Consider the following 14,644-nt stretch of genomic DNA (forward strand, 5'->3'; position numbering starts at 1 on the left):
GCACAAAATTTGTGTTTTTTTTACTACTTGTAGTTGGTGACCCCTTTTTATCCATAAATGTGAGAACACAATGCTGATTTGTTTTGAATCTCGTTATCTGCTACTCAGCTCAGCTTAGTTAGCTGCATTGTACTGTTATCCAACAGATTAGTTTAGCAGAACACTACAGATGATGATGCTGCCAAGAGTTGGTCCTGTGCAGCCTAAACTCATCCTCGGATGTATCATCGCTTGGAGCCATACATTAGATGTTCAGATTTGTGTTTAGTGTGAGGCTGAACTCAACTCTATATTGTTTTCCACTGTTATCATGAGGCATTAGCCTAGAGCTATCTGGACCTCATACACATCAACACACCACAGCTACACGAGGTATCTGTAGTGTCACAGTTTTACAGTAGCCATAACAGTTATCAAAGCATATTAACATTGATGGTACCAAGAACAGAAATCATACCTACTTTGCTTTCTTAAACGTCTTGCTTTGCATGTTGCATTGTATTGCCAGGCCAATTTTTTTTAATGGGTAAACCTGGTGTATGGTGATACGTTAGCATTTGACAGTTCAGACAAATTTAGTGGGAAAGTATATTTTGCTTTATTTGCTCCATGGGGGGAATGGTGGTTATTGCTTTTGCCCTACAATAAGGAGGTCATGGGTTCAGTTCCTGGGCCTGGGGGCTTTCTGTGAATCTTCTCCCCATGCCTGTATGGGTTTCCTCCCACAATCCTAAGCCATCATGTTTGGGTTAACCAGTGATTCAAAATTGTCTGTAGGTCTGAGTGTGACTGTGAGTTATTGTTGGTCTCTGTCTGTCTCTGTGTGTTGGCCCTGTGATGAAGTGGTGAGCTATCCAGGGTGACCCCGCCCTCACCCAGTGCGAGCTGGGATTGGTTCCCACACCCTGTGACCCGGAAACGGATAAGTGGTTGAAGATGTAGGAATTAATGAATGCTCCATGGGGCCTTTTCAGCTGGTCTACAAGGACCTGTAGATCTAGCCTCACTGCGTGTTCAGGTGCCTCTTAAACAAAGGAAGTCTGGTTGGAATGTGACTGAATTAATCAGCTCTGTTGTATATGAGAAATCCAATATCTTTCGCTCTTTGCCATAGAATTTCATGACTAATTCTCACATTAAACCAGCTGTTCTGTTTTCACAGCCCTCATACCCAAAATGCCTGTTGAATCTCAAAGCATTGTATAAATTATAGGTAAAGATTTTAAGTATTGTTTTTTTTTTGTGCTTATCCACTTTTCAGCCACAGTTAAATCGGTACCTGAGGCATTCTGCACTTTGCAGCATTGAGATATTAGGGCAGTATGATTAGCATCGGCTCTGGTGCTTATTACAGGAAGCCGCAGATGTTGTGATCAGAATCTTTATCAGATCATTTCCTTGGAGGAAGAGAGCTCATGAAAGGTGCTACGGCATAAAGCAGGCTTTAAATCATTCATCAATGTCAAGATTGCCACCCAGCCCACTACTACTGGGTGGAAAATAGTAGAAGTTCAGTTTACTGTCACCCTCCCATAGGGATTGCCATCACCTTTCTCACGGAGTGAAGTCCCTCAAGACCCTGGATTTACAAGCTTTTGTTAGTTAGAATCCAAGTGAGAACAAAGTCTATATCAGTTTTAATTGCCTATATGTAGCTGTGACATATATTTTTCAAGTATACCGCAGGGAATGTGGGAGTCGTGTGAAAACTCACAGCTTAAGTGTGAAGTTAGTTTAATTTTCCCAAGGAAGGATTTTTTGCTTCCTTTTATTAACTGGGTAACTGCTCAAAAAAAATAAAAGAACAGACAGGGTTAGTGGATAATGATTTCCTCCAGTGCTGGAAAAAAAAGACATGGGGTGAGGGAGGGAGATTGTATGCATGTAAAAAGGATTATCTAGTTTCAGAACTGATTAAAAGAAACCCTCAGATTACAACCTTATCTCTGATATGAAAGGACATGATTTTAATATACTATCCAACTTCTACTATTGGTCCTACATGCTTGATGTTGGACCAACAGTAGAAGTGTTAATATGTTGATGTCAGAGTAGTAGTAGAATATGATGGTCTGACATGTAGCAGTAGTAAGTATTAAGTTATCATTCAGATGCAGCCATAATGTCCTCTTTTCACATTAAGCATCACTTCATATCACCATCCTGCTCCCCAGAGGAGGAGACTTTTATCAATTATGTATGTTAATTTTTTATTTAATTATTTATTTATTTTCGTTCTTTTGTTAGTTTCTTGTTGAAACTGCTGGTAAGGTTTTAAAGAGTAGGTACAGAAATCTTCTATGGCACTTCAACTACATTGAAACGAATGTGATCATGACAGATAAAAAAATGGTCAAACAATCCTGATTTCTTTTTTGTCCCAAGTATAGGCCAAGCCCCAAAAACGCTGGATCCTACATATCCCATTATGCAAGTGGCAACATTTCCCTGATCCCCCAAGTAAACACTCTTCAAACTCAAACAACCTTTTTTATTAAGCAGGCTTGCTACATTTCATTTGTTTAAATAAAATATCAATCAGCATGTCTTTTTTACATTTTTGTTTTAGTTTCCCATCACATAAACCCCTCTTCTACCTCTTCTTCTCTGATAAAGTCACAACTGTAACAAAGTGACTTTGTATCAGTGCTGGCCACATGTGTTTGAGAATTTGTCATACATTTTACTTTATTGTGTAGTGGTTACAAAATATTAATTTCTGTGAACTACGCTCTGGTTTCTCAATGTGCACCTTCAGACTTTGACTGGAACTACTTCTGGTCGTGGAGCCGCTTCGTGGACTATGTGCAGTGCGTGCTGGCGTTCACACTGGTGGCGGCCTACATCACCTACCTCCTCCTGGACTCAGCGCTGTTTGTGGAGACTCTTGGATTTTTGGCTGTCTTTGCTGAAGCAATGCTGGGCACACCACAGCTCTACTGCAATTACCAGAACAAGTCTACGGAGGGCATGAGGTATGCATGAAGTACTGAACATCGCTGCTTGTTAGTCATATTCACAGTGAATTTTGTTTAATTTGGCCTTCAGCCTTCAGGTGCCACAATAGAAACAGATAATAGAGCCATACCTCAGAGTTTGGAGAGAAATTAGGTTTGCAGCTACGTGACAAGCACTACAGGCAACAGCACTTCCAGGAATCTCTCTTTACTCTCACTCTAAAGACGTTACAAAAGCATTGAGATACATTTTTATTTTTGGTTTTCATTGTATGTTCAAACACACCACCCTTAAAAAAAAAAAAAAAAAAAAAGAAGTATATGCACGTCAAAGATGGCAGAAAAGAAACTTAATTCTTTCTTGTTAGATCTTGCTAGAGCTTTCATGTGAGCTCCAGGCTCAGTTATTTCACTGTCTGATAATCTGCTTATTTGCGTATGTCCACATTAACTTTGAGTTTGAATTAGCATTACTTATTAAAAAATAGTTTTATAGATAGTTGTAGAGCCTTAATCATATATATTAAAAGTGATTGTCAGTGTGTATGTTTTTGTTTTCTTTCCAAGTTTCTTACAGCCCAAAACCTGACAGTGTCAAATTCATAGAAGTTATTTGCTATATATTTATTTAATATGTAGGTATTTATTATATTTGGGCCGTAAGTAGACTTTACTGTCATTCAGACATAAATCAATGCAGAGCTTGTTTTATCTATGATTAATAACGCTGGTCCTGATGAGAGCAGTTTTATTTATGAATGCCACTTGTATCACAGGCAGTCCTGAGGGTGTGTTGTGCTGTTGCCCACATTTGTGAATAATAGCTCTGAATTATATTGTCTCATATGATCATTAGCACTGACATGAGTTTATTAACTATTATTAGGGCACCTGTTAAGGGGGAAGTAAGGATGGGCCTCCTGACATCTATTCATTATGCTCAAATGACAATTGCCCCTCTGAAGTTTCTCTGAAAATCAATATGGCCTGCCTTTTATCAACTGCCCATGTGTCATTTTAACTCACTTATGCTGATTTACATTAAGTCTCAGGCTGTAATTACAAGCTGCAACTAAAACTGATTTTTAAAAGCATACAAAGAGTCAATGAGTTCAATCAATAACTTTTCTGAGATGTTGTACACTGTATAATTTTAGCTGTACAGCACTGATGAGACATCAATTCGTCCATTCAGTTTCAAAAAGAGCACACAAATATGATTAAGATAGATTTGGTTTTAAACGAATGCAAGTGTAAAAACGTAATTGAAGAGATTAAACTGATTTTGTGTTTATTGCAAGATGTGTGAGTTTGGTGTGTGTGCCTTGCCTCAGAGCAGTGCACCCCCCTCCGGTGGTGGTTGGCTTTCTGCAGCAGACGGTAGCAGAGCTCCATCAGAGCAGCATGTCCACTTAAACAGCCGTGACAGCTCCCTCACTGGGCCTTTCCATACCCTCTCTGTCACATGCTCTATCTATTTATTTTGCCTTCTGTCCACCCAACACTTTGCCTACCACTCTTATTGTTCGTGAAGCTTTCTGCACAATGAGTTATTTCACCACTCATATGAGCTACAGTGCTCTCTTGCTCTTTTTTGGTGTTTGTGCCACTTCCATGATTGGTTTCTCTTTGTAAGATTTTGGGAGCCTGTAGAATAAGTAGTTATGCTCTTATTCTGAAAGCCCAGCAGCAAAGCCTAATGACTGCCCATCATATTTCAGAAATAGGCCAACAATTTTCTGCTGTCAAACTCAGTAGCATCATGTGGGTTGTGTCCAAAATTCCTCAGTCACTCAGTTTGTACTGCTTATGAACCATCTATTTTTCTTTCTTTCAGTACTTTTAATGCATGATGGTATGTATTGTTTAACAGTGACCATCTGTTATATAGTAATTTCAAACATGTGGGATATTTTAGGTCCATTATATAGTGTATAATAATTCTCATTATAAATAAACTCACAATGGGAATGAATAGCACTACTTCAAAGATTGGCCTTTAATGCCTGTATTTCAGCCAGGAACTGGCTGAGAGGCTGAAAGGAAACAGGGAAAGTGAGAAGGGAATAGCCTGCAGCATAGGTCCTTGGGTGGATTTGAATTAGGGGGACCACAATATATGGCACGAGCTGAACCTTGAAACCAACCAACCACCATAGGGCTTCCGTGACTTTGAGGAGTCACAGTAAAACAGTAACCCCCCTGACCCACCCTCCACCGTACCACCAGCACTACCCACTTGGGCTCTCTGTCCAATCTGCTATATTTTCATTAGATCACCCAGAAAATATCCAGCCAATCAAGAGGAGATGCTCAGATCCCCTCTTGTGATTTTATCACTGACCTATTTTATTAGAGCTTTAGAGAGAAGCCTGGGATAAGAAATTTAAAAATACAAGATGGCTCTTGGTCCTTAAAACCACAACCGCCATTGTTGTTATGGATAGCAACACTTAAAATAAGGCAAAGGGAAAAGTATGAACTGTTTCATACCAGTGCCTCAGGGGGCTGTTGCTGGGGGAGGGCAGGCTGTGTCTGTCCAACAGAAATGTATGAACAAAGTGAACAACATTGACTTTAGCTCTGTGTGTGTCTGTTCTTGTACGCCACTCACTGGGTGTGTGTGTGTGTCTCTGAATATCTATGTGTGTATATGTATGTCGTTTGTTGTATGTCTGTCTGTCTATGTCTGTTTATGTCTGTATATGTTTAAGTGTGTGTATGTCTGAATATATGTGTGTGTGTGTATGTATGTCATTTGTGTATATCCGTCTGTCTATATCTGTTTATATCTGTATGTCTGTCTGTCTGTGTGTATGTCTCAATATGTCTAAGTGTATGTGTCTGTGTGTGTCAGTTAATAAACTGACACAGTTACATGGACTTAACCCTCTCCTGGTGTGTGTGTGTGCCAGTTGATCAGTTGCTCAGTTGCTCACATATCAGAGGAGTCTGCACCTCAGGCGCACGCACACACACACACATGCACACTCCTGCAGCTGTCCCCTGTAGTATCCAGGGTTGCCAGGACAACGCCCTGTGAGCAGAGGCAGAGAGCCCAAAACGAGATGATCTTTGGCTTGATGAAGCCCTCAAACTGGGACATCTTATGAGGAAATGATACTTGAACATTTGCTGCCCAAAAACTATAAATCATGCAAACTAGCTCAAACTGGGATGAATAGACAAGACCATTGTCAACGTTTTAAAATTTGAACGGAGTCTGTAGCTGTAACCATGGGGAAGTAGTTTGAAAAAGGCTGAAACATAATGGTATATGATTCGGTAGGGTTTTCTAAAAATTTTGACGGGAGCATAACAATAAGAAGAAAAACTAGAAAATTCCAGGGAAAATTTGAAGTGCCACGGGGCCCCTCGCCCAGACGAGCAACCCACATACCGTCCTGCATTCAAAAGTCACCCCGATCACATTTCGGTTTGGAGAACCGATTGCGTTCAATTCAGTTGTTTGCGTAATATGACTAAGACCTGGATGAATTAGAATATGCACAGAATGAGAGTGAAGAAATGAGTCTGCTGAATAGTATGTTCAGTAGGGCCCTCCTAGCCCTACATGGCACAGACATGTAACGATCAGTGTTGCCAGTTCCTTGGTAAAGAAAGTCAATCAATGAATGAATTTGCATAATGTTATTTTTTTCGTTAATTTTCCATGCTTCTATCACTCAAGTTAAAGAGCAACTCCACTCTAGCTTTGACGAAAAAGTGATGTGGACCTCTACTTTGAGCAGTCATAGTTTGAAAAGTTATTTGTCTCTGTGTGTGCGTCTGTATATTTGTCTGTGTGTGTTTTTGTGAGTCTCTGTATGTGTGTCAGCTGTGTGTTTGCTATGTGTGTATTTTGGTGTTTCTAAATCTAGCGATTTAAAAACGTGAAAATTTTGACGACTCTCCCTCCAGCCAGAGAAAAATATATGAGGAGACATAGCAGAGACGAGGGGTGAGCATGTCCTTTAGAGGGGCACAGTTCAAATTTGGTTTGTCTGACTGTTAAAGTAAACACATTTCTCAAGACTGAACAAGAATCTATTACTTTGGAGAAAATGGCGTGTGCACCTGAAACTATGTGCCCGTGAGGGCAATTTACAAATAATTTTTTCAACAATCATCAGCTCACCGACACACTCTAACTGAAGATTCCTCCACTCTAAGCCACCACACACACATGGGAAACTGACATTTTCAGCAGAAATGAGGTGAGACGAGCATGACCCTTGAACAATCGCTGATCGAAAAGTATAAAACATATCAGAAAGATGAAAACGCAACTTGAAAGAGAACATATTTTCCTCCTTTTCCTTTAAAAGTTAAATGGACTGCGTAGTTTTAAGTAAACCAAAGTATCAGACGTTTGAAAACGCTGAAGGTTTTGAGGGATTTTCGTCGTCTCACATTAGAGAGACCGTTTATGGCACCAAAATATCATATTCTACCCAGACAAATGATAGCACACCATTCCCGATCAATCCGCACGTTTTGATGTATGCATTGTTGGGCTTTTCTCAAAGGAACAGGCTGTATTATGCGCGAAAATGTGACGGAATAATAAATAAATAAATAATAAATAAATAAGTATGAAGAAGATTAAGTAGTGCCTCTTTGCTGAAGCCCGTGGCACTAAATAAGCGCATTGGAGAACAATAATGGAACTACATAGCTATTGCTATAGAGGTCCATTGACTCTGGCCCAGAGGCACTAAATATAGGACCATTAAACACAACAAAATATCCATGTATGCAAAATGCAAAACATTGACTCATATAGTCAGTTTTGAAAATATAGCCTCACATCAGCCCATGGTTACAGAGGATACGGACAACTCAAATCCATGTAACAAGAGCTTGCAGGCAGTATAACAACATCCTCCTTGATGAGAAGCACTGCAATATAATTACTAACGACCTCATTGGCAGTCGTTTGAAACCAAGCTGATAAGGAAATAAAAGGTAAAAAAAAAAAAAAAGTATTCCTTTAGTTTTGTTTTTTAGCATTATTTTATTGTTGTTTCTTTAGATAGCTGGACTAACCAGTAATGTGTAAAATAATGAAAAAAAAAAATTAAATATTGACTGTCAGGATAGTCAGTTCTTTTGTCATGCTCTTCTCAGATCATATGGGGACTGTGCTGCAGATAAATCTTATGTAGAAGGTAGAGGACATTGTCATTTCCAGTTTTTGTTTATTGTTTGGGTCCTATCTCTGTGCACAACCTGTTGAGTGTGGCAAGCTGTTGCTAGGTTACTTTGCCTCAGCACCTCATTCAAGGTATGTGTGTGCGTGTGCGTGTGTGTGTGTGTGTACGCGTAGGAATAGGAAGCAAATTCCTGTAAAGTGAGGCTGCTTTTCTTTTATATTGCATTTTGTCAGGTTAGAGCTTGGGTGCAGAATTATCAGCAGGTGACTTTTTGAGTACAAGGTATTCTCATTTATCCAGACGTGAGAGATTAGGCTTAGGGAGTGAATGGATGTGTGCAAGTGTGAATGAATAAGCGCTACCATAATTTTGCAGAGACAAAAACAAACAGACAGGAGACGTAAAGCAGGGGCGCCCTTTCCTGTCAGTGCCTGGAATAACAATAAGCATATAGATATCAGGTCTCATGGAGCGTCATCAGTGTGGAAAAACACCACGCTGACTTCCTTCTAATTAATGGCCCAGCCAGTGTGCCCCCACTAGAGTTACATTTCAGTGTGTTGCTGCCTCCAAGTACTTCGACATTCAGGCTCACAGTTGGAAGTTTTAGCACCTTATTCACCCAGGGGATGACATCAGAGCAGGGCAAACGCTGCCAATGACATTAATCATATTGGATGGTCTCCATTTGTATACACACCAGAACTGCAGCACGACACTTGTGTCGACAGCAGTTTTTAAACAATGAATTAAGGCTGAAGTTCAGAGGTAGGGTGATGAGTTTTATGTTTTGTCCCATGAGGATGTTGTTCAATATATGTATCTGGTGTTAATTTAGCCCCAGTTTTTGTTTTTGTTTTTTCTTTGTTAAAGGAGTCTCATCTTACATTTACATGTCTCCTTTGATTATAAATCAGGTCTAGGTTCTGTATTCATACACTACAGTGAAATTATCAAAAAGTTCGGTCTACAGAGAAATGATCGTAGCGTATGTTCTGAAACTGGCCCTTAAAACCAATCATCAGGACTTCTGAAACCCATGGTGCCACAACAAAACACAACAAAGGATCAGTTTCTTTTAGTTAGGAGTTGGAGCCAAAGCTCTGACAAAAGCATAAGCTTTTTGACAGCTTCTGCCATGGCAAAGCATATTTGTGCTATATTTTCCCCTTGTGCCCAAGTGGTTGACCGTGCCTCCATCCTCTCACCTCAGTGCCACTGCTGCTCTTTTTTTTTTTTGGATTCCCACTAAACTGCAGTCAGAACTCAACGGTCTAGCAGCAACAGAAGGTTAGACTGATCTTCCTATCTCCCTTTATAACCGACTCATCATTAACACTTTGATATATAACACTTAGCACTTCCATCATCAGCTATGTGCATAACCACTGAACACAAGGATTAGTATGACCACGTACAACACCCTCTTCCTCTTTTGTGCCATAAAGCGGTTCTGCTTTTCCGTTTTGGCTTTCCAAATGTAGGTTAGCCCTGCTCCCTCACAGTGAGAAGGTTCTGTCCCTAAATCTGCCAACCAAGATTCTTGTTTTGAGAGCGTGGGTTTACTGCAGGTACTTACGCCCACAATCCAAAAATGGATGAGGGTAAGGAGTGACTCTGAATGTGACTGCCTATCTCAACCCAACCGGTCGAGGCAGATGGCCGCCCCCCCTGAGCCTGGTTCTGCCCGAGGTTTCTGCCTCTTAAAGGAAGTTTTTCTTTGCCACTGTCGCCAAGTGCTTGCTCATCGGGGGATCTGTTGGGTCTCTTTAAATAATTTTATAAAGAATTTGGTCTAGACCTGGCCTTGATTTAACTTTGTTATGATTTGGCACTATACAAATAAATCTGATTTGATTTGATTTGAATAGTTGTCATTCTGTATATCTTGGCTTTGTGCTGGACTGGCAGCTTGTGCATGGCACCTCCTGCCTCTTAGCCAATGTTTTCTGTGGATGGCTGTGGATTAGCTGATGGATGGATATATTAAAAGGATTCTGAGGGGCCTGTTTCCTAGTCAATATCTGTTTCCACATACATAAACCTCACTTAGCCTTGACAAGTTCTCAACCATCAGCTATCAGGGCTTTACAGCTTACATAAAGTTACTGAAAACCCTCAGTGACAGGTGAGCCTTTATTAAAGTTAACGATTCATTAACTTGAAAACAAGGTCATCAAACAATTCTAAACTACAATAAAGTATGATATGAAAACTCAGGGTAGCACGGCAGCAGAGTGGGGCCTTTCTCTGCTGAGTTTGTTCTCTCTGTGCCTGCATTTCCTCAGGGTGCTCCAGGTTCCTCCCTCCATCCAAAGACATCATGTTTGGGTTAACTGCTGACTCTAAACTGTCTGTAGGTCTGAGTGTGAGTGTGAGTGGTTGTTGGTCTCTGTCTGTCTCTGCGTGTTGGCCCTGTGATGGACTGGTGACCTGTCCAGGGTGCTCCCCGCCCTCACCCAGTGTGAGCTGGGATTGGATGCAGCAGCCCACGACCTGGAAACGGATAAGCAGTTGAAGATCAGTGAATGAATGAAAACTCTGCATAGAAACTCAGCAAAGCTGCTTGGGTGTTGTTTGCTCACACTGATTAACTGTGGCAGTTTGTTCAGACTTCAGAGACATAAGTCTCCAAGTATTATATTTTAAAAGTGAAGTGAAAAGTCATGTCAATGTAATTCGAAATTTCTTTGAACCCTAAACTGGTTGAAATATAATTTGGAGCTTAAGCAGCCAGAAAAACTTGTGAAGACAGACACTGCTTGAAGAACATTTATCTGGCGTGTGTCTGTGTGGTTGTGTGGAGTGCAAGAGGGATAATAGGGTGTTGAAGTTTTTGTGTTAATAGTTTTCAAGCTGCTGCTATTATTATACAGTCCTGAGTCTGCAGAGCCAGAGGTGCATTCCGATACTGACCAGCTTTCCATAAAACAAATAAAATACAACAATGCAGACGGGAAGCATGTGCGCGCGCGCACACACACACACAAAACAGGGAGATGGGACATCCAGCTGGCCAACTAAAAGCCTTATAAGGCTTGTGGTGTTGAGCTGCATCCCAGTGTGCAAGATAAGAGAGCCAGGGCCTTATTTAGCCTACAAGCTGCTTACACACAAACACACACACAGACACACAAAGAGAGACAGAGAGAGAGAGAGAGAGAGAGAGAGAGAGAGCACAAAGCACAAAGCACAAAGCCACGTGCTGGGATAGATGTGTATTGACTACTGATGGTACTAGGCCGTCACCCGGTGGTTGGGCGCATGGCGCTGCTGTGTGTAGCTGGACTGCAGAACAGAGCAGCTTCCGTTCCCTGAAGCAGATCACTGCAGCTGGAGAACCTTGCATACCATCTGTCCAACCCATCCACCTGCCATCTGCTCACATCATCAGGGGCTTGCTTCTCTTTCTTGTGGTGGATGCAAAATCCAATCCGTTCATTACTTCAGGGGGGAAATCCTGTTGAGATTCAGGGATGAGAGCAAAGTCTTGTTTTGTGTGTTTTTGTGTGTTGTTTTTGTGAGGGGGGTTTCCCACCAACAAAACAAATTTAACATCATTGTGCAGAGATAGCCATGTCCAAAAAAAGACTTGGAGATTAAGTGCAATAGGCTCATTAAAAAATGTTGGTGCTAAAAATGGAATCTTAAAAAATATATTAGGTTACTTTTTGGAAAACAAGGTACAACTGAAGTGCTTTGTCCACAAAATAATAAATGGTCTTGCAGCCCAGACCATCTATAGGCTTGAATGTAATGGTACCAGTCATTCCCAATTTTACATTTGATTTTTTTTTTTTTTTTTTAGTCTTTCTTAAAATGATACACTTGTCCCCAAATGTACACTGAAAGAGTTCTGAAATAGTTTCTCCTGCTCATAGTGGCTACAGTAAAAAGATTGGTGTAATTCAGGTCCAATGTTCCTTTTGGCTACACAATTACATTGATTGGATGAACATCACATCACACATTTGATATCTTACATTATCTATACACTAAATGACTTTCATTCGTTTCCGTGTCCCTGATACAAAGTTTTCCAGTGTTGGAATGAAAACCTGAATGTGAGTAGAGCTGTGGTGTGCTCCCACTATCTCACCTGTTTGGTTCCAAGTGACAGTCCACACTTGAGCTGTTTGGGTAAACCTTGATAAATTGGCCCACCTACATTACTGCACAAAAGTTTGGTATCACTTGCAGAATTCACAAACATTTCCATGCAATTAACAAATTGGGGCTGACTTCATGCTATAGCAGGATAATGGCTGAGAACATACCTCAGAAATGTTTCAGAAATATTTAAAAAATAACTCAGCCAGAATTCTGACTGTAATGAAGTTGCCAGCACGGCCTCTGGATCTGAACCTTATTGAGCTGTTGTGGGAGCAGATGTATGGTACAGAGGAAGACGACGTCAGGCCAATCCATCTTGTGGGAGATGCTCTCAGAAGCACATGGTGAAATCGCATCAGATCACCTTGAAAAATTAAGAGCTAGAATGCTGAAGAATGTATTTTTTGTGAATGCAAAGTTTGAAGAAAACATTCATTATTTCCAACTCTGACAATGTCAGCAGGTCACGTTCATTTGTTATTATTCCTTTTCAGAGCAATGTCATATGTGTTTCCATGGAAAACAAGAACCAGATCCCAAACTTTTGAACAGCAGTTTAAAAGCAGGCATAAAGGGCTAAAATGTGTTTTTAGAAATGGTTGAAAGGAATGATTGAGTGATTCTGTTCGCCATATCTGCTCAGGCATTTTGCCTGGCATTTTGAGTCGAGGGGCCCTGAACAGCCAGAAGGGCCCTGTTCAAGCCTTTGTGCAAGGCAGCATAGTGGCTCATATGGGCTGAGTACCGTAGTAAATAGGCACGAAAACACCCAGAGCATGAGTTTGTACTTACTGAGGCAGCCAATGGAGAACATCGGGTTGAATAGTTTAAAAATTTTGTTGGCTTTAATGTTGGGGAGAGATGATTCTTATCCCTTGCAAATTCTCCTCTCACTTTACTAACCTCACCCCTCATTATACCTCCCACCGTCAAAGCTTCTTAGCAGCTGTGTGATGATTGAGTGGTGGACTCTCCTTTAAGTCCACCCTGTGCTCAGCGCCTTATCAAAGTAGTTAAGAATTGAGCAGAATCGCAGCAGAACCCCACAGAGACACATTCGCTAAACAGCTCGACAGCTGGAGTGAGACGATAAGATAAAGATGAATAGCCATAGACTGCAGATTTCACAAAGTGTGTTTGGTAAGATATGACTACATATGTGAAAGTAACTCCTTATTAAATGAAATATTAATACACCAAAGGCATTAAGCTGCCACAAATGTGGATTTTAGGATTTAGCTCAGGAGCCATTAATCCGAAGGAGCTGAACAGCTTCTGTGTCACTGGGTCAGATTTGTTATAGCTATTAAACTAACACAGTGTACTAGTGAATGGGGAAAGTGTATATAAATAGCTAGCATCAACCAGTCTGTGCCTTGACATTCACTGGGTCATTGAATGTCCAGTTGAGCTTTACATCTCCACCACCATTATCTGTCCCTGGGGCATAGTTTGCTTTCTCCCTCCCTTCCTCTGTATATACGTCTCGAAGGTGACATATAAGTAGCCAGACATGTTCATGCCCTGTCCTCCAGTCCTCCCTGAGTTACCTCTTATTAGGGAACCAGCAGATGAATTGATCAAACACAAACTCTGCCTCTCTCATCATTGCCTGCAGGTACACATTGTCATAGCTCAGACAGCAGCCACTGAGGAATGTGGAGGAGGAGAGGAGGACGGGTCTCCTTCCACAGAGCTAACAAGCTCCTTACTGAGAGAGAGCGAGGAGTGTGAGGATGTCAGGCAGGGGGAGCGCAGAAGCAAACAGGTATAGAGAAGAGGAGGTGGTGAGAAGATGAATGGATATGGATAGTCTGAGAAGTATTGGGGAAAGTGTGCTGTGGGAAAAAAAAGGAAGCTAGAAGGGACATTTAGAGAGGCTGCAGGAAGAGCTGGCAAAAAGTGAGAAATGAAAATGGGGAAAGAAGACCATTTTTTATTTTCATTTTTTTTTAGGAGTGTGATAATAGGGAAATGGCAAGATTTACAAATGAAAAGGCTGTAAAGCTGATGGCGCCTCGAATAGAGAAGATTCAGCTGCAAAGCTTTTGGCTTCTTATGGGCTAAAAACCAGGCATTTGGCGCTACAGTGGAGTTCTTTAGGGGTGGGACGAGGTTACCTCTCATCCCTTTTTTTGCATGGTTTAAGAGGCTTATAGAAAAGCAGTGAACCTGCAAACACAGACTCATTCTGCTACCGTTTTCATTGTAGCAGCATGTTTCACCCGCTGCAGGAACCAAAGCTTTGTTTTTGGACATATTAATTGTGGCAGATGATCCACAAGGGAGTCGTTACACGTGATAAAATTCACCTCTGAATTTCTGCATAGTAGGCAATTTCACCCTGTCATGGATTAAAGTTTACGTCCCTGTTATGAGATTACACTTTTGACTGATGATGACATGAGTGCAATGTTA

General features: G+C 41.0%; 1 protein-coding gene across 2 annotated transcripts in view; it reads left to right on the forward strand.

Moving 5' to 3' along the window:
- slc66a2 (solute carrier family 66 member 2) overlaps nt 1-14,644 on the forward strand; it is a 29,910-nt gene that overhangs the window by 10,937 nt on the left and 4,329 nt on the right. For both annotated transcript variants that reach the window (XM_029513789.1, XM_029513790.1), the window contains one exon: nt 2,759-2,975. In XM_029513789.1, coding sequence (XP_029369649.1) covers nt 2,759-2,975 — 217 coding nt within the window. The remainder of the gene's footprint in view (nt 1-2,758; nt 2,976-14,644) is intronic.

Source organism: Echeneis naucrates, chromosome 11 (assembly GCF_900963305.1).
Source record: "Echeneis naucrates chromosome 11, fEcheNa1.1, whole genome shotgun sequence".
NCBI lineage: Eukaryota > Metazoa > Chordata > Actinopteri > Carangiformes > Echeneidae > Echeneis > Echeneis naucrates.